This window comes from Hyperoodon ampullatus, assembly GCF_949752795.1.
Source record: "Hyperoodon ampullatus genome assembly, chromosome: 2".
In the NCBI taxonomy this organism is placed as follows: Eukaryota; Metazoa; Chordata; class Mammalia; order Artiodactyla; family Ziphiidae; genus Hyperoodon; species Hyperoodon ampullatus.
The window spans coordinates 109825647-109844669 of NC_136915.1; the positions used below are offsets into that span (position 1 = coordinate 109825647).

The window sequence follows — 19023 nt, forward strand, 5'->3', positions numbered from 1 at the left end:
CATATCTGGTTGTGTTTCAACTGTTATTGTGTAAAACAAATCAAATATACCTACTACTGTGTTCTGGATATAGCAGGGAGAGGGAAGAGAAGGGATAAAGGAAGTTGAGAGCTAGGATGGGAATGAGAGGCAAAGGTCTTGTGTAGGAAGCAGAGAGCTAAGATTCTAGGGTCAGGCACTTCTTTCTGAAGTGAAGAGGGAATTGCATTGGAGTAAACTCTATTACCAGAGAAAGTCTGGTGTGGTAGAAGAATACAAGATGTGGATTCAGAATCCAGCGTCAGTGCTTACTGTTTGGCCTTAAACCACTTACCTTCTCTGACCTTAAATTCTTCATCTGTAAGATTAAGAGGTTTCTAAGGCCCCTATTTAAGCACGATGAGTATGAAGGGACTCCAAGGAGTGCCCTCTGCAGATTTTTCGCTCTAGCCCCAAAGCGGTTATATTCATTTGTTCTCATAGCTTGTAGCTATTGTTGCCCATTATTGTATATTAGACGATTTACATAAAATTAACCTCAACAATTCAGAATGATAACTATTATTATTCCCATTTTATAGATAAGAAAATTGAAGCTTATCAGAAATTAATTTATCCAAAATTACATAGCGATCCAGGATTTACACTAGGTCTGTCCTGTCCCAAAGTCTATGCTTTTACCTGTTTCCTACCTGCCAGTGGAGACTACGTAAAAGAAAACTTAATGGTTAAAAGAAAATGACTACCCTTTCTAATCTGTTTTTCTCCCATTCGCACTCTGGAGAATTTTCCTGCCCCTGCCCTCAAAGCCTCAGGATATCTTATTGCTACTTTGGTCTGAAACTGCAGGTCTCTGGAATTGCCCATATGTGTAACAGTTTAGGTCTTCCGGTCAGCCGGAACCACCCGCATCGCTGCTCGTGCTGTGTGGGGTGTACCTCTTCGGAGTTCCTGGAGGTGGTCCCAGACTGGAGTGGCAGCTGTAATAACCAATAGGCATGGACATTTTTGGGCCGGAAGCCAATGAGGAATCTGGCGATGGAGAAGCGGCGATCATTTGTTTGAGGATGTAGGACGGGTCTGAAGGAAAATGGGGCCGTATCAGAGGTGGCGGCGGCTTCGGATCCCAGGGTTACAAGCCTGCGGGCTGCACATGGTGCGTGAGGTACCCAAAAATTCCGAACCACATTGGACCCACCCCAGCGGAATCCCAGAGTGTAGGCTCTCAACCCAGCCTGACCCCCTCTACTCCTGCCCTGCGTCTCCAGACCCGGCTACTCTAACCCTTAGATGCGCCATCTTTTTCCTAGGGTCAGCAGCCTGGGGGGCCTAGGGCTCCCAGCCTAGGACCCGTTATCACCCAGTCCTTTTAAAGACTAGGGATTAGGACCACGGCCACTTAAATGTTCTAATTTCCCACTGTCCCCAATCCCAAGAAGGAATGGTGGGACATGTGTTACCTCCTAACATCTTTCCCTCCAGGCAGCTGTGCCGACCCCTCCACACTGGTTGGTAGAGCGGCTTGGCCTTTTTGAGGAGCTATGGACTGCTCAGGTAAAGAGGTTAGCAAGCATGACACAGAAGGAACACCGGACTATCAAGATATCACTTCCTGGAGGCCAGAAAGTGGATGCTGTGGCATGGAACACAACCCCTTACCAACTAGCCCAGCAGATCAGGTATCAGGCCCATTCTGTACCTACCAGGATAATCCTTCTATCTCTGTACTTTCTCGATTTGAGCAGGGAAAGAGCTCTGTATGTTTATTCCATTCTCATCAAGACAGCTTTTCCTGCTGATTCCTTTTTATCTGCATTAGTTTCATAGTTTCTGCCCTTCCTCTGTTATGCATCGGGGAAAACGATAGGTTCTGTTGCTCTGGTAACACATTTCCCCTTTCAAGTTTGGAGTTGCTAAGAGACTAGTTCCTCTCTACCCCGTTGGATGGTAACCTTGTTTTTGTCTTTTTCCCCATCCCCCACTGCTAAAGTTCTAAACTGGCAGATACTGCAGTGGCTGCTCAAGTGAATGGAGAACCTTATGATCTGGAGCGGCCCTTAGAGACAGATTCTGACCTCAGATTTCTGACATTCGATTCTGCAGAGGGGAAAGCAGTAAGTTTCTTCCTTATCAGGGATACAGTGGCTACTAAACTAAGAGATGTTTAAGTGGGCACTTCTAGCATTTATTTCTTTTGCCTCAGTTTCTCCATTTGCAGTTGGGAGGGAGGCCTACCGCAGATTGCTTGTCTTGATTATTCCTGGCTAAGCTGGAAACTTAGGGTGAAAGTTTTTACTTAGCCTGGGTCTGTTAAGCAGTGATCATTGTGCTAGTGAAAGGGAGAGATATAAAGTTGAAAATAGAGGATAATATGCCACGTTAGCCCTCCAACTCTTTTTTTTTTTTTTTTTTTTTGCGTTATGTGGGCCTCTCACTGTTGTGGCCTCTCCCGTTGCGGAGCACAGGCTCCGGACGCACAGGCCCAGCGGCCATGGCTCACGGGCCCAGCCGCTCCGCGGCATGTGGGATCTTCCCAGACCGGGGCACGAACCCGTGTCCCCTGCATCGGCAGGCAGACTCTCAACCACTGCGCCACCAGGGAAGCCCAGCCCTCCAACTCTTGAGACATGCATTATAAGTCATCTGTAGCATATTTTTAATTTTAATGTGGCTTGCACAACCGAGCACATCGCCTGGCCTCCTCTCCACTTTTTCATGTCAGCTTGGATGGCATGAAAACTGACTAGCCTCCTACTATGCTCTAGAACCGGAAGCACTGAGGAGTGAGGCTTACTGTCTTCTGTGCATTGCTTCTAGTGGCCTTCTTTCTTTTCTATTCAGTTGTTTTTGTTTTCGTTTTACTTTTTACTATTTGGTGGTCACCCCAAAGTCAGGTTCCCCATTTTGTGATAGTTATTCATACTGGTTTCATGCCAGCTTCTCTGAGGAGAGGATCTGAGAGCTAGGGGCTAAAGGAGAAGGTTATGAACTCATGACCTCCGTTCTTGTGAACCCAGGTATTCTGGCACTCCAGTACCCATGTCCTGGGGGCAGCAGCTGAACAACTTCTAGGTGCTGTCCTCTGTCAAGGTCCAAGCACAGGATGTGGTTTTTACCATGATTTCTTCCTTGGAAAGGAACGGTGAGTAGTGCAAGGAAGGAAGAGAATGATTCTGGGGTGGTTTCTTTTTCAAAGATTTCACCATATTTTACTTTATTTTTCTGTTTTTTTGAGGTATATTTGACAAATAAAATTGTAATATAAAGTGTACACATGGTGATTTGATGCATGTATACATTGTGAAAGGATTCCCACAGTCGAGTTAATTAGCACATGCTTTTTGTGTGTGTGTGAGAATGCTTAAGATCTGCTCTTAGCAAATTTCACTTATGCAGTACAGAATTTATCGACTATAGTCACCATGCTATACATTAGTCTCTCAGACCTTATTCACCTTATAACTGAAAGTTTGTACCTCTTTCCTGGGGTGCTTTCTGAGGCCTTTTTCTGGGGCCTCAGGCATGTTCAGTTTGGAGGAGAAAGAAAGCTAGGGGCAGGTCCCTCCATGCCTCAACTGTGACATAGGTACCACTTTCTCCACTAGTTCATGTCCTTCCTTTTCTAAATCTGCTTGAAACTTACCTTCTCTAGCTTTTATGAATTCTTCAACTTTTACTTCACCCCTCATTACTGTTGCTCTAGTTTTCTTTATCCAGATTGCCTGCACACAACATTTAATTTCGTACAGAGAGCTTTTGCTCCAGCTGTAAACTTTGTACCTGATTTCCTATTTGTTTTCCCCTAGTCTGTTTGTCTTTGCCAATAATCTTAGATGTTTTTGGAAGGCAGGATTTCATCCCCTGGCCAACACCCAGGTGATGCTCCTTAGAGGATGGAAGCCAACCAACCCTCATCTTTCCAGGACAATCAAGGGCTCAGAGCTGCCTGTTTTGGAACGGATTTGTCAGGAACTTGCAGCTGCTGCTCAACCCTTCCGGAGACTAGAGGCTTCCCAGGATCAGCTTCGGCAGCTCTTCAAGGTGGGGTGGAGACACACAAGTTTAGGAGGATAATCTAGAGACGTGAGGGAAGGAGTGGCTCTCTCTCAGGACTTCTTCGTGGGAATAAAGACTTGTCTTCACTCTTCCCTTCTTCCAGGATAACCCCTTTAAGCTTCACCTGATCAAGGAGAAAGTGACAGGTCCAACGGCAACAGTATATGGGTGAGAGCTGTCAAGACTGAGGGAAACAGGGAGAGGTGGGGATGCACTAAAGAAGGCCAGAAATGGGATAAGGGAAAGAAGATAGAGGTAATCTGTTGCTCCCAAAAAAGAAATGGGAATTGATTTTTATCTCCCATTGCTTTCTCTGTGGAATAGTTCTTTACGTCTCTTTCTGTCAGCTAAACACCCTAGAGGGAGAATCCTAGAAGCTCAAGAATCTGGAAATCACTAACTGGCCCCTTCTTTCTCCCAGGTGTGGTATGTTGGTTGATCTGTGCAGAGGCCCCCACCTTCGGCATACTGGACAGATTGGAGGCCTGAAGCTGCTAACGGTCAGTTGTGAGGGCTGGGTTAGGTTGAGATTACTGTTTTCACTGGAGTGAGCTGGGGAGTGGGAAGGTGACCCTCTCTGTCAGCCCCTTTTCTGCTCTGATAGCTATGGGGGGAATCGAGAAATAGAAAGAAACTCTGTCCCTGCCTTTTAGAAATCCCCATCTGATAACAGATACTGGACACCCTGCCAGGGCCCAGAAGCCAATTCCGAGTCCATAGTCAGACATTAGCACTAAGGGAGATGGCGAGGGAGGGCATGAACAGGCTGGACATGGTCATGTAGGGAAGGCTCCTGTGGAGAGAGCCAGTGTGGAACACCATTTGACAGGCACAGAGAGAATACTCTTAAGTCAAAGGCCTGCCCTTTCTGAAAATATTGCTCCTGGGCAAGGTGAGCTATTAGTCAGAATAGGAGCAGGGAGAGAGGGGAGAGGCAGATGTGCAGAGCAAAAAGCCCTGGACTGAAAACCTAGGCATCTGCTCTTAGTCCTGTCTCTGCCACTGATGAAGTATACGGCCTTGGGTAAATCTCCTTACCCGTTTTTCCCATCTATAAAATGAAGCTGTTGATTCCTGTCCTACCAGTAAATCCACATCATAGAGACAAAACCAACTAATGCAAGAGAAAGCGTTTGAGGAAAAGTTAAAAGTGCTATAAAATGCAGGCTGTTTCTTATTAGTACCATACAATTGTTCAAGGAAAGAACAAGCAGAGGCATTTGAATTGCATGGATCCAGGAACAGGACCTAGTGTGGGAGACTGAGTTTTCTAGCAGCTGTATGGGAGGTTGATAAGGGGATGGATAGACTAATATTTGACCAGAACTTAGGGTTACTTCCCTGAGCAGTCATTGATTAGAAGGGAAAGGAACAAAGTACACGGGTGCTGGTAGGGCAGTGGTAGTGAGAATGGGGACAAAAAGAGGTGGCAGGGTAAGGTTAGAATTCAGCAGGACATATGTAGAAATCAAGGCTCAGGCACCTCCGGGGTGGTATACATGGCAGGGGGTGTCTGGAGGATGGCAGGGGCCATCCTGGTGGTGATGGTGGGAAAAGTAGAGAGAGAGATGAGATGGGATCGTTGTCAAGTGTCATACCTGTGATGCTTATGCTCAGAGTATCATATGAGGATTGAAAGAGAGGTTGTCCTCATCTTCCCTTTGACTCCCTTTGTCCTCCTACAGAACTCATCATCCTTATGGAGGTTTTCCAGCACCCCAGAGACACTGCAGAGAGTGTCAGGAATTTCCTTCCCCACTGCAGAGGAGCTGAAGGCCTGGGAAGAGTGGAGGGAGGAAGCAGAGTTACGGGACCACCGGCGCATTGGGAAGGTACAGAGACTGGGAAAATGGGGGCAGGGTGGGGGTGATGATAAGGGTTGGAGAGAGATGAAGGAACCTGACTGTGAAGTTGAGAGCAGATTCGGAATCCCACAGACTGAGCAGCTTGGTCAGTTATCTCTTCTGGGTTGCCAAGCCCCTGCTTCCCCGTTGAAGTGACCGTTGCCGTTCCCGACTCCAGGAACAGGAGCTCTTCTTCTTCCATGAACTGAGCCCTGGGAGTTGCTTCTTCCTGCCTCGAGGGACAAGGGTGTATAATGTACTCGTGGCTTTTATCAGGGTAAGGAGGACCCATGTTCAGGGGAAGGAAGACTGGGGAGGGACTGAGGGCCTAGAAGAAGCCAGGTGTTAAAAGAGGGGGATTAGAAGTTTAAACATAAATATCGTAAAGTGCTAGTGACTTTTAGCAAGGGCCTAGAAATGTGTGGTCTACAGTGTGGAGCATAGCGAGGGAGGATGGTGCGTACTAGGTTGTAGCTGTGTTCAGCATGACCTGAGGGCCCAGAAGAATCACACAGCCGCCATCCTGCTTCCTCTCCCCCCAGTCACTCTGGCCTTCCATGTCTGTACCCTCCTCTCTAGGCCGAGTACACCCGCCGTGGTTTCTCAGAAGTGAAAACCCCCACGCTGTTTTCTACGAAACTCTGGGAACTGTCAGGGCACTGGGAGCATTACCGGGAAGACATGTTTGCCCTGCAGCCCCCAGGCTCTGACAGCCATGCCGGCTCCCAGAGTGACCACTCTACCAGCCATCCCACAGGCACGCTCGCCCTCAAGCCCATGAACTGTCCTGCGCACTGGTGAGCTGGGATCCAGGAGACCTGGGTCCTCCCAGGGCTAGGGCTAGGCAGCTGGTTAGTAAGTACTAAGTTGTAGAAAACTTGCAATCGTATTGGAACACCTGATTTGAGTCTTGAATCTGCCCTCTAGCTCCCTATGTGAATTTGGAAAAATCATTGCACCTCCCTAAGCCTCAGTCTCCTCATGTGTAATATCAAGGGTTTGGAGTTGCTGTCTAAGGTTCTTCTTTCAGTTCAGTGCCTATCACGGAACAGGGGCACAGTAAGTGATGTCTATTATTGTTGTTACTGAGATTCACTTTTGAACCAGACAGGGCCCAGATTGTGATGAGTGGCATTGACAGGACTCAGGCATGCCAAGGCTGGAGAGCGTGTTAGCTGATGGTGCAGAGAAGGGAAGCAAGCAGCCTGGGCGGAGGAGCAGTCTTCAGGGGCTAGTTTTCCCTGTGGCCCTGACTCCTCCCCACCCCAACCTCAGCCTGATGTTCGCCCACCGGCCCAGATCCTGGCGAGAGCTGCCCCTGCGACTGGCTGACTTCGGGGCCTTGCACCGGGCCGAGGCCTCTGGCAGTCTGGGGGGACTGACCCGGCTGCGGCGCTTCCAGCAAGATGACGCTCACATCTTCTGTGCACCCGATCAGGTGACCCTTCCCCAGCTCCACCAAAGCATTTCTAAGCCGCCTTTCATTCTCCTTGTGAACTGCCAACGTTCCTGACCCTCAGTTGCCCTCTTTATATACGATAATTTAGCTACATTCTATCGCAACCTTTCCTTTATGCTTTTGCCCTCTTTTCCCCAAACTACCACCACCCCAGAGCTCTAGCTAGCACGCAGCTCACCTGCCCTTATTCCCCCAGCTGGAAGCAGAGATCCGAGGCTGTCTTGATTTCCTCCGCTCTGTCTACACTGTCCTTGGGTTCTCCTTCCACCTGGCACTGTCTACCCGGCCATCTGGCTTCCTGGGAGAGCCTTGCCTTTGGGACCAGGCTGAGCAGGTGAGCAGGTGGTAGGGAAGCAGAGGCAGATAAACCAGTCTCTGATGGAAGGAGAGGGGAGATGGGAATCAGGGTCCCTGGTAGAGGCATATGCTGAGAGGGTCACTGTTGGGAACTAGAGGGATCTGTTGCTCATAAAGTTTAAGATGACATATTCCTCTCTTGTATCCTTTCCTCTAAAGGTCCTTCAACAGGCCCTAGAAGAATTTGGAGAACCCTGGGACCTCAACCCTGGAGATGGTGCCTTCTATGGGCCTAAGGTAAGCTGGGGACCGTGGTTAGAGTCTTATTTATTCCTTTTTTTGTTTAGTTTATTAACTGTTTAATACGAAGGAATGTTTTTAAATTTGTGTAAGATATAAAGAAGAGCAGTACATCTCCTGCTCTCATGGAACTTAGGTCTGGTGAGGGCCCTGGGAGGTAAATAGGGTGTTTCAGCACCGTGGGATCAGTGCTGTGTAGGTACTAAGGGGGCACGTTACTCAGGAGGGTCAGGAAAGGCTTCCCATAGGAATCTCTCTCCGATCTGAAAAGCAATCGTTGGCCAAGTAAAAAGGTGCTTCAGGAGGGAACGTTGTAGGCAGAGGCTGGGGCGAAGAGTAAAAACTCACATGGCAAGTTGGAAGAGGTGTAAGAAGTCGGGGAAAAAGGACTGTAAAGTGTCTCCTGGATTTAGTGAAAAGGCTGTTAGGTTTTGAGGGTCCATTTTTCAGTAAAGTGGGGACGACATGGAGTTAGAAGTGAATGAATGAACCTAACACTTCCCAGAACATTGGCTCTTATAAATGCAAAGGAGAGTAGCTGGCAGATCCAAAGAGATGTTGATGAAGGGAGAGACTTGAGAATGTTTAAATGCTGTGATGGGAGGGAGCCTGTTTGGGTCAGGGAGAAGTTGAAGTTGTAGAAGGGGTTTCAGTAGAGGAAAGTTTCTGGGGAGTCTTGAGGAGTGGGATCCAGAGCCCTCCACAGAAAGAACCACCTGTGCTGTTGTTTAGAGGGTAGAAGGAAAGGCTTGGGGGTAGGTGCCAGGATATTTACAGTTGTGGTGACAGAAGTTGAGACATTTTCCCATCTCATGATACCAACTATCAGAATTCTCCATGAGATGGGAGGCAGGACCATTTGCTGAGATAGGAGTGGGGAATAGGAGAGTTGTCAGTGCGGGGGTTGAAGACGGGAAGAGAGGAGAAAGCTTGAAAATCCTTGAGGAGAACAGGATGCAGAGCTGATTAGGGCAGCCAGAGGATTGCAGGCAGCAGCAAGGGTTCAATTGAGGTTCACAACAGTGACTTGCAATCAATCGCTGTTTTTGCGTCTGTGTGGTGTGGCGTGTTGGGCAGCACTGGGCACTTCTGTTCCAGGGCCAAGGAGGTGGGAGGCTAGGGTGCCACCAGGGTGGGGTTTTGTCATGTGGATGTGACAGAAGAACAGTGAAACCAGGGAACCAGGGAGAGTGGTTACATCTTCATGGGGAAAGAAACGGGTGGGAGAGGCTGAGAGGCCTGTGAACGGGAAGAAAAATGAGGAGTTAAGGAGCCGAGAGATTGAAGAGCCATTAATAGGAATAAGTGTCAGAGCTGGAAGGACAAGAGATAGTAATCAGAGCAGGTGTCTGATGGACTGTTTCAGAGGTACAGCCATTCTGGGCGATGACAGCATGAAGGATGTAGCCATAGTGTGGGCGCGGATGAAGGTCTCTAAGATGAAGAACTCAAGGAATTGAGAGGCCAGGGTGAGGATGGGCCATTCATGTGAATGTTGATGTTCCCTAATAATACACCACTATTAAGTGGAAAGAGCCACCGCCAGAGTCTGCAGCGAGTGACGGACAGCACGATGCAGCTGGGTGACACGTCTCTCCACACAGCCTGGGATGTGGCTAGGCAGCAGGGGGTGGCATGCATAATGGAGGATACTGGTTCTGGTTTCTCTCATGTCCTCCCTTCTGTCTCCTCCAGATTGACGTGCACCTCCACGATGCCCTGGGTCGGCCCCATCAGTGTGGGACAATCCAGCTTGACTTCCAACTGCCCCTGAGATTTGACCTCCAGTACAAGGGGTACAGAACCTTGTCCTGTCCCCTTTTCCCTTGGCCCATGGAATAGGTGGAGAACAACTTCCCTCTCAGCCTTTGACCCTAGAAACTAAACCACATCCTCCACACCCTCCCTTGCCAGGGCTGAAGATTCTTGGAAACTGGACGGTGATCTTGGGTGCACATTGTGTGACACGTTTCCATTCCACCCAACCCCCTCCCCTTTCCCTCCAAGGCAGGCGGGGGCCCTGGAGCGTCCAGTCCTCATTCATCGAGCAGTGCTAGGTTCTGTGGAAAGGATGTTGGGAGTGCTGGCGGAAAGCTGCGGGGGAAAATGGTGAGACCTCCGACCCCCGATTCCTGTTCTGGCCCTCAGGTAGTGCATGCTCCACATCCTGGCTCCCTTCAGACTCCAGCTTCTGTTTCCTTCTAGAATCTGCTCCCTGCAGCCACACTTGGGGTCTGAGCCAGGATAAATAATTTGCCTTCCTCTGTTCTCTCAATCAGGCCACTATGGCTGTCACCATTCCAGGTGGTGGTTATACCTGTGGGGACTGAGCAAGAGGAATATGCCAGGGAGGTGAGGAGTTGAGGGTGAGGATGGGGGCCGAAGCAAGACTAATAGGGAGGCTGGGGACGAGCAATGGGTAGCAGAGGCCACATGGGGTAGTGAAAGGGGCACGACACTTGGAATCACAAGACTGCACTCAAATTAATAAATGTTGAATGCTGACAATTGAGCACTTGGCACAAAAGGGGGCTTGGAGAAATGTTTGTTTTATTTTCCCTTTCTGGAGAGAAGTAAGGATATGGACAGTACTAGAGTCGAGCAGCTGGTTGGGTAGAGTGGTGTCTAGAAACAGGCAGAGTCCAGGGAGGCCTGGCTCCAGGAGGAGGCCGACAAGGAGGCTGGGGCGCTGGGGAGAGGCCTCAATGTATAGAGTGAGGAGGGTTTGTCCCTGAGAACTGGAGAGCCTTGAGGCAGAGGAAGGAGGGGCAGATGGGGGAGCTTGAGGAGAGCTGGCATCAGACTGTTCTAGCTCCTCAGCCTTCCGTTAAATCAGGTTCCTGTCAATGATCCTCTACCCCAGGCACAGCGGAGCCTGCGAGCTGCAGGACTGGTTGGCGACCTGGACGCTGACTGCGGACTGACCCTCGGCCGGAGGATCCGCCGGGCTCAGCTTGCCCACTACAATTTTCAGTTCGGTAAGACCGGGTCAGCACAGCTCTCAGAGCCTTGCACTCTTCCACTTGGCCTGTATGTTGTTCTTCCCTGTCTACTACGTTTGGTCATCCGCGTATTTGGGTAAATTGCAGCTCATTACCTGAGCTGGGCAGGAGCCAGGATTCAGAACTCCTGAGCCATTTGGGCCCTAGGCTCCTTCACCCCCTGACCAGCAACTCTGACCCTCAGAACAGTTTTCTTCTGACCCCCGCCCTAGCTCTTGGTGTCTGTTAATAATTAGCCAAGGGAGCATCAGAAAGGAACAGGAAGGGATAATAAGGCATTAATTAGTTAGCTTTGCTTATTCTACACCTAGATAGAGTCAGCCCTAAGGGATGAGGAGAAAGGCCTTAAGAAAAATAGTCTAGGCCTACCTTGCTCCTTTTTTTCATTTTCCAAGGTTCAGAGTTCTGTCTTGAAGGCAAGGAGTAGGAACGTCTCAGCCAGATTACCTGGTTCTCTAGTTTTACACATCCACTCATCCTGCCAGCCTTGGATCAAGCTGCCCATGATCCCTTGGACTTGGACGTGTGTCATCCACCCTGCCACCCTCCCCTTTCTCTAATGTACACACACACACACACACACTCACACACACTCACACTCTCACACTCACTCTCTCTCTGTCTCTCTCTTTCTCTCTCTCTCTCTCTCTCTCTCTCTCTCTCTCTCTCTCTCTCTCTGGATCTGCTTCTTGATCTGTTTGTCTTTCTTTGGCTGACCCGACTATCTCTGACTCCTGGGATCCTGAGTGGAAGTGATAAGGCATGTAGGAGAATGTCTGGAATATTTCTTTATCTCCTCAGGATGACCAGGGAACTGGAGAGCAAGAGATAGCTAAATATATCCTTTCCCGGAACCATGTCTGAGCTCTGCTCTTCCTAAAGATTTCGGTCTCTTAAATTTCTGCATAGCAAAAGGAGATATCCTCTGGATAAATTTTCCCTGAGATTCTCAAACCCCCCCTCTTTCTGCAGTGGTTGGCCAGAAAGAGCAGAGTAAGAGAACAGTGAACATTCGGACTCGAGATAATCGTCGACTTGGGGAACAGGACTTGGCCGAGGCTGTACAGCGGCTACTGGAGCTACAGAACACCAGGGTCCCAAATGCTGAAGAAATTTTCTAAGCTTTTGTGTATAGATGTGGCAAAGACCTGTAGGAGCTATCAGGCCCCCTTAACACAGAGGGGCCCAACCTAACTGGCAAGAGTCTGAAGTCCCCCAGACCCCTCAGAACTTGTGTGGAGGCATGAATCTGCTCTCATGAAAAGAGATTTGGTCTGGGGGAAGCTGTAGCTGTTTGGATGTGAGGAGAGTGAAACTAAAAATAATAAACTTGAAGCTACTGGGAATGTGTCTTCATCTCTGACTCCTGATGGGGACATAAAAGGGAGTTTGACTCTGTCTCCCACTCTTTTGTCCTGGGGGGTTGGGGTAATTTAAAAGGGGCAGCCCATGGATCTCACTGGTCGGGGAGCTCCCTGGGATAGCTGTCCTGTTCCCCTGTCTAAACTCCTCAGTGCCCTGTTTCCCCAGCCCCAATTCAGCAGGTTGTCAGATCCATTCTCCAAAGAAGGCCAAATGGAGAAATTGAAGCACAAAACAAAGTCTCAGACCTCTCTTGCTCCAGGATTCTCAGAATCAGTTTCTCTTGGGGTTGGGTTCACCATTCTCAATCCTGTCAGGAGCCTTCAGGGTGTGTGGGAGGAGTGTCTGCCAGAGGAGGAGCAGCTGGGACTGAGTCATGGCAGGAAGCTGAGGAGGGCGGTAGCTATCCCCAGATAGACTATAAAGAGGAGAAGGAACCAGCCCTGAAGTTCACAACAGCAGTAACAGCAACTGGAGAAGCAGGTTCCCAGAAGCCCAGCTCTTCAAATCAGATCTGCCTGAGAGGACCTACTTGGGTGGCTGCTGACCAGTCCTTGCCACAGGATGGGGACCACGTCCAGAGCAGCCTTGGTCTTGGCCTGTTTAGCTGTTGCTTCTGTAGCCTCTAAGGGAGGTGAGTTGGGGTCGGAGCCAGCACTTGGAAAGGGGGCCTGGCTAGCATGGGCCTGGGGCCTGGGTCCAGCCATCCCGGATGGCTCATCACCAGCAAAAGGATGCCCCATTTGGCTGCCTGTTTCTGAGCAGGCCTGTGGTGGGCCTAGGCACTGGAGCCTTTAACCAGGGAGGGGAGCAGGGGTACAGAAAGAAAGGAGCTCCTAGAGATTGCTGCCAAGAAACATATTGGAGTCAAACGGACAACTGCAGGGGTGGATGCATTCACAGAGTGAGGGACCTGATGTTTATGTGGCACCTATTAGCCAGAAGTGAGAAGAAGAGAAGCTTCCAGGCTGCTCAAAACCAGTTTACTGACCCAGAGAGCCTTGACTGACTCCCTACCTGGTTAGGAGAAGAGAGGGCATCATCCATCTACAGGGGACCAGGCACAGCCACTCTCTAGCTCACACACACATTATCTGCTTGGATGCCAAACAAAATGTTACTGTGGGAAACTATTGCAAGAGTGTCATAGATCTAATCTATCTGGAAGGCCCTGTCTTGTCCTTCCCAGGTCCTGGTCTTTTGTGACTGCAGATCAGCTACAGGTGATGACTTTCCCTGTGGCTGTGGGGTGAATTGCCTCAGGAGTCCTGAACCATCCCAGTTTCCCAGGTCCTAAATTGAGACCTGAACTAAGGGGGATCTGAGACTAGCTGAAGGGGAGGCACTTCAACTTCTGTGTGGGCTCCTTACCAGAAGGCCCAAAGATGTTTAAAGGGCCTGTGGTAGGCAGGAGGGTGGAGGAGATGGGCAGGTGAGGCTCTAGCCAGTTCAAGGTCTGGACTGTGGAGAGAGCCCAGAAGCTGCAAGGGAAAGACACACAAGATTAAGGCCTTCCTCCCCAGCCCCATGTGTCACACTCCCTTTAGGCCTGGACTTGGGAGACCAAAGGCTTTGAGCGTGGCAGAGGTGAGGCTGTCAGATTATCACACCCAGTCGGCCTTGACCAGGTGTGTTTGGGGGGTGGCTTAGGGGACATGGGGCAGGAGCAGTACAGAGAGGCTCTGGTGTCTTGGTTATCTTTTCTAAGCTCTTAACATCTACTGCCTCCCCTTCCCATGCCCAGGGCCAGGAAAGGGCCCCTCAAAACCACCCCTGACTCACCCTTCCTCTTCCAGGCATCAAGGCTTCAGGGCAGAGGGAGCTGGGGCCAGTGCACCTCACCCACCCCCTTCAAGAAGGTAAGAGTTTGGGGGAGTGGCATGGGATTGGGGCTCCAGGAGGAAATGTAGGCTCTGACCATCTCCCTTCTTGCTGGTAGTTGGCTATGCTGCACCCCCTTCCCCACCTCTGACCAGAGGTCTCCCCATGGATCACCCTGACACCTCTCAGCATAGCCCTCACTTTGAAGGACAGAGTGAAGGTAAGTCTCAGTTGCGTCTCTAGGTTTCTAGTCTGACTTACTTCCTGATCTTCAGAATGGGAGGGGAAGAAGGAGTGGGCTACTTACACACTCCGCTTTCTGTAGTACAGCCATCTCCATCTCAGAAAGCCATCCCTGTCCAAGAGGAGCTGCCCCCTCCCCAACTCCCTGTGGAAAAGAAAGGTGAGTGCTTGCCCTTTCCCTCACTCCCACCCACTACATCTTGCTGACATCAGCCTGAGCCTTGCTCTTTTGTGTCTTCACCCCTATCTTGCAGGGGATCCGCCTCTCCCTCAAGAGACCATCCCCCTACAAGCAGAGCTATCCCCTCCCCAGGTCCCTATTGAACAGAAGGAAGGTAAGTGACTCCTTCCCCTCTTTACCCTCCTGCCTACCCGTGGCTGACAGCATGGGCTTTGGGGCTTCTGCCACTTACTAGCTGTGTAATAACCTTGGGTAAGTTACCTCTCCAAGCCTTAGTTTCTTTATTTGTAAAATTGGGGAAATAATACCTATTTTATAAAATTATAAGATTACATGACACAAAAGTAGCATTTATTTTCTCTATTGAGTTACTTTTTTTTAAAGCGTATGCTATTTCTTTTTTTTTTAATTTTATTGATTGATTGATTTTGGGCTGCGTTGGGTCTTTGTTGCGGCACGCAGGATCTCTGTTGAGGCATGCAGGATCTTTCGTTGTGGCGTGCAGGTTTCTCTCTAGTTGTGGCATGTGGGTTTTTTTCTCTTTTCTAGTTGTGGCGCAATAGGCTCCAGGGCACATGGGCTCTGTAGTTGTGGTGCGCAGGTTTCAGAATGCGTGGGCTCTCTAGTTGAGGCGTGTGAGCTCAGTAGTTGTGGCATGCAGGTTTAGTTGCCCTGTGGCATGTGGGATCTTAGTTCCCTGACCAGGGATCGAACCCGCGTCCCCTGCATTGGAAGGTGGATTCTTTACCACTGGACCACCAGGGAAGTCCCTCTATTGAGTTACTTTTTATGAATGGGAACTGGCCTGTCTTCTAGAGATGTCCCAACATGAATGCTGTTTACGCATCCTTCTACCCCAGTAGACCCATCTTTCCTTTATCAAGAGGAGATGACCTTCCAATCTAAGCAGAGAGAGAGTGAGTGACAGCTTTAGTCTGTCCATCCCCCAGCTTTAATGCTCAGACCCTGGTCGGGGTAGTGGGGTGGGGGAGCAGGTATTCTGAGCCTTGGGAAGCAGCAAAGGGAACAGGCGTGATTCGGGGTCAGGGAGCTATAAGGGTGACACCTTTCATGACTCAGGTCTCTTTTCCTTTAGGTCAGTCATTCTGAAGTTAAGAGCCACGAATTCATTTGTCCCCTTTTCGTCTATATCCTCCCAACACTTTCTCCTCAACCCCAACTTCTTTCAATCCTCCCAACTCAATCCAGCCTTTCTCTATCCCTCTGCATGTTCCCCCTTCCCATTCTGTTCTCCCCATTCTAGAAAAGCTGGCTCCCTTCATGGACCACAGCCCCCCAGAGACTGAGTCTTGGAATCCAGGCCAGCACTGCCAACAAGGCCCCCACCAAGGTGGCTGGGGCCACCGGCTGGATGGCTTCCCCCCTGGGCGGCCTTCTCCGGACAATCTGGACCAGATCTGCCTTCCTAATCGTCAGCATGTGGTGTACGGCCCTTGGAACCTGCCACAGACTGGCTTTTCCCACCTTGTTCGTCAGGGTGAGACCCTCAATTTGCTGGAGACTGGATATTCCCGCTGCTGCCGCTGTCACAGCAACACCAACCGCTTGGACTGTGCAAAAGTCGTGGTAAGGGTTGGGCTCTTGATCCTGGGGATGTCCTTTAACCCCCAGACAGTATGTGTGTGTTTCAAGGACTAGAGGCCTAGGCCTGGGTGTGCAGGAACCTCAGGTCCCTTTCATTGGCCCTACGTCGGGCCTTCTCATTGTGCCAGAAGAGCAGAGGACAGCCTCTGCTTCTTTATTATCTGCGTACCCAGGGTCCTGTTTGGAGCCTGGGAGGAAAACAGGTATGTGGAGAGTGGGCTAACAGGCTGATCTAGTCCTCTTGCTCTAGTGGGAGGACGCAATGACCCGGTTCTGTGAGGCTGAGTTTTCTGTCAAGACCCGAGCCCATTGGTGCTGCAAACGTCAGGGGGAGGCTCGATTCTCCTGCTTCCAAGACGAAGCTCCCCGGCCACACTACCAGCTCCAGACCTGCCCAAGCCACCAGCCTGGTATTTCCTTGGGTCCTGAGCTGCCTTTTCCCCCTGGGCTACCCACACTGGACAATATCAAGAACATCTGCCAGCTAAGACGCTTCCGCTGTGTGCCACGCAACCTCCCAGCTACTGACCCCATCCAAAGGCAGCTGCAGGCTCTGACCCGGCTGGAGGGGGAGTTCCAGCACTGCTGCCGGCAGGGGAACAACCACACCTGTACATGGAAGGCGGTAAGTGGGCATCCCAACATCCTGAGAGCCTGTCTGCCTGCCCTCCTGTCTCTGACCTCTGATCCCACCAGCCTATTCATCATCCATATACCTACCCCCTGTGAGCATGTCTGCCCATTCATCTGCCTGTGAATGTCCGTCCATCCACTGTGTTCTTCGTCTGAGTCTGTTCATTGCGCACCTTCATCCTGCACTCCTGGCCTCGTCCACCCAATACCCTACACATGTACCTGTCTGCCATCCATCTGTCCAGCTCTGTCCTCACCTGACCCTGTCTGTCTACCGTTCCAGCACATCTCCTGTGGCCAGCTCCGAACCTCATCTGTTCTTCTACCCTTCCACCTTCCCAATCCCATACATCTACAGCTGGCTCCTTGCCCTCTGGTTCTTTGCCCTTCCCTTTTGGCACCTGGGGCTGAGAGTCCCTCATCTCATAGCGTAGGGCAGTGAGGGAAGCAGTGGGTCAGGGGGGCCAAGTGTCCAGGCTTCTGATTTTCCTTTCTCTGGCCCACAGTGGGAGGATACCCTTAATGGCTACTGTGATCAGGAAAAGGCTACAAATACCCACCACTACTCGTGTTGCCACTACCCTCCTAGCCCTGCCCGAGATGAGTGCTTTGCCCGGCAGGCTCCCTATCCCAACTATGACCGGGACATCTTGACCCTGGACCTCAGCCGAATCACCCCCAACTTCATGAGTCATCTCTGTGGAAATCAAAGAGTTCTCACCAAGCAGTGAGTCTTGCCCAGTTTTTCCCCAACTCTTTTCCCTTCTCCAAAACCTCCCTTTTGGGGCACCCTCTGGGGCACTCTTGGGAAGAGCAAAATCACGGTCTGCAAGCACCATTTTGATGCCTGGAGACACCCAAAGACCCTGACCCCTACCCGTTTCCCACCAACATAGTAAGGAGATTCCTGGGCTGATCCAGAACGTGACTGCCCGCTGCTGTGACCTGCCGTTTCCGGAGCAGGCCTGCTGTGCTGAGGAGGAGGTGAGTGTGAGGGCAGGGGGTCATAGTCTCCAGGGGAACACAGGGGAGGGGAGTGAGAGGGCTGGAACTGCAGGATACCCCTTCTTTTAGTACCTCAAATCAGCCCGCAGAAATAATGAGGACTACTGGGGAGATCTTTTTTCTTGGTTCCAGGAGCCTTCACTCCTGACCTGACCTGACCTGCTCCCCATCTCTAAATGCCTATTATGCCTTCTCTGGGCCTCTAGCTTCTGGCATTTCCAGATGTTCACATCTGTCCATCACAAGGCATCTAGCTGTGGAAGGCAGCCTTGTACTCTCTCTGAGCCCCAGAAGGGATCTAGGGAGAGAGCAGTAGAAGCTGAGGGAATAGGGACTTTGGACATCCAAAGAACCAGGCCTGACCTCTGACAACCTTCCTCCCCTATCATGTCTGCTTTACTCCTTCATCAGAAATCAGCCTTTATTGATGACCTGTGTGGTCCCCGACGTAAATTCTGGCGAGACTCTGCCTTCTGCTGTAAACTGAGTCCTGGGGATGAACAGATGAACTGCTTCAACACTAATTATCTGAGTAATGTGGCTCTAGTGGCTGGAGACATTAGGGATGCCAAGGACCAGGGGGAGCAGGGCCCAACTTGGGGAACAAATATCAGCCCCACCCCTGAGCCCAAGGAAGAGTGAGTCACCTCAGAGCCTTGGAGGATCGGATTAGGGGACCCCACCCCACCCTCCTGCAATACTCATTACAGTAAACACCTCTTGGATTTGGCCTCATGGTGTCTGTTGTCTCACACAAACACACCCTCCTAAACCTGCCCGATTTTCTTCAGTTTCTGGCCCCTGAGGCCCACTGCCCCACCCCCACTAACTGAGCAGAAGTCTTTCCACAGGCTTTGTTGGGACCAAAATTAAATGGTTGAACTTCAGTATTTGTCATCTTGAATTTATTCACACATTTAAAAGGAATGTCACTTTGTTAGCTGGCTATCAGGATTCAGAAGTGAAAAAGATATGATTCATGTCTTTGGTGAGCCCCCAAAACGCACAGCCCTGCCTGACATTTTTTAATCTTCACTTCTGATCCTTGAAGTCCATGTGTTTATTCCATTGATTGAACTCCTGTCGATATGCACTGTGCTAGACTGCAGGATACACATTCGGAAAACATTCAGGTTGCTCACATTCCAGGAACCTAGCAGGTGTGATTAGTGTTGTGGTACAGGGCTGCCAGAGTGCCAGTATGCTCGGAGCACTTGATAACCGGGCCAGAGCTGG

General features: G+C 50.4%; 2 protein-coding genes across 3 annotated transcripts; both read left to right on the forward strand.

The window, feature by feature from the left end:
- Positions 1 to 1069: 1069 nt before the first annotated feature.
- Positions 1070 to 12283, forward strand: TARS2 (threonyl-tRNA synthetase 2, mitochondrial; the record flags this gene model as incomplete). The annotated part of the gene is given in 19 exon segments (XM_079724930.1): positions 1070 to 1162; positions 1164 to 1196; positions 1462 to 1658; positions 1970 to 2093; positions 2997 to 3121; positions 3903 to 4020; positions 4139 to 4203; positions 4457 to 4535; positions 5721 to 5867; positions 6058 to 6156; positions 6459 to 6676; positions 7155 to 7317; positions 7535 to 7672; positions 7855 to 7932; positions 9631 to 9731; positions 9943 to 10044; positions 10215 to 10287; positions 10799 to 10913; positions 11910 to 12283. Coding segments are annotated over 19 exon segments (2217 nt in total). The 3' UTR covers positions 12059 to 12283.
- Positions 12284 to 12863: 580 nt separating this feature from the next.
- Positions 12864 to 18674, forward strand: ECM1 (extracellular matrix protein 1; the record flags this gene model as incomplete). 2 transcript variants are annotated; one of them, XM_079697135.1, is made up of 10 exons in its annotated part: positions 12864 to 12933; positions 14096 to 14158; positions 14239 to 14340; positions 14446 to 14523; positions 14618 to 14698; positions 15809 to 16131; positions 16400 to 16774; positions 17289 to 17509; positions 17679 to 17766; positions 18199 to 18674. In XM_079697135.1, 10 exons carry the CDS (start codon positions 12864 to 12866, stop codon positions 18427 to 18429), a joined length of 1632 nt encoding a protein of 543 aa, XP_079553261.1. In that variant the 3' UTR covers positions 18430 to 18674. The 2 variants fall into 2 exon arrangements, with proteins under 2 accessions (XP_079553261.1, XP_079553262.1); XM_079697136.1 differs by lacking the exon at positions 14446 to 14523 and adding an exon at positions 15405 to 15461.
- Between the last annotated feature and the right edge of the window lie 349 nt (positions 18675 to 19023).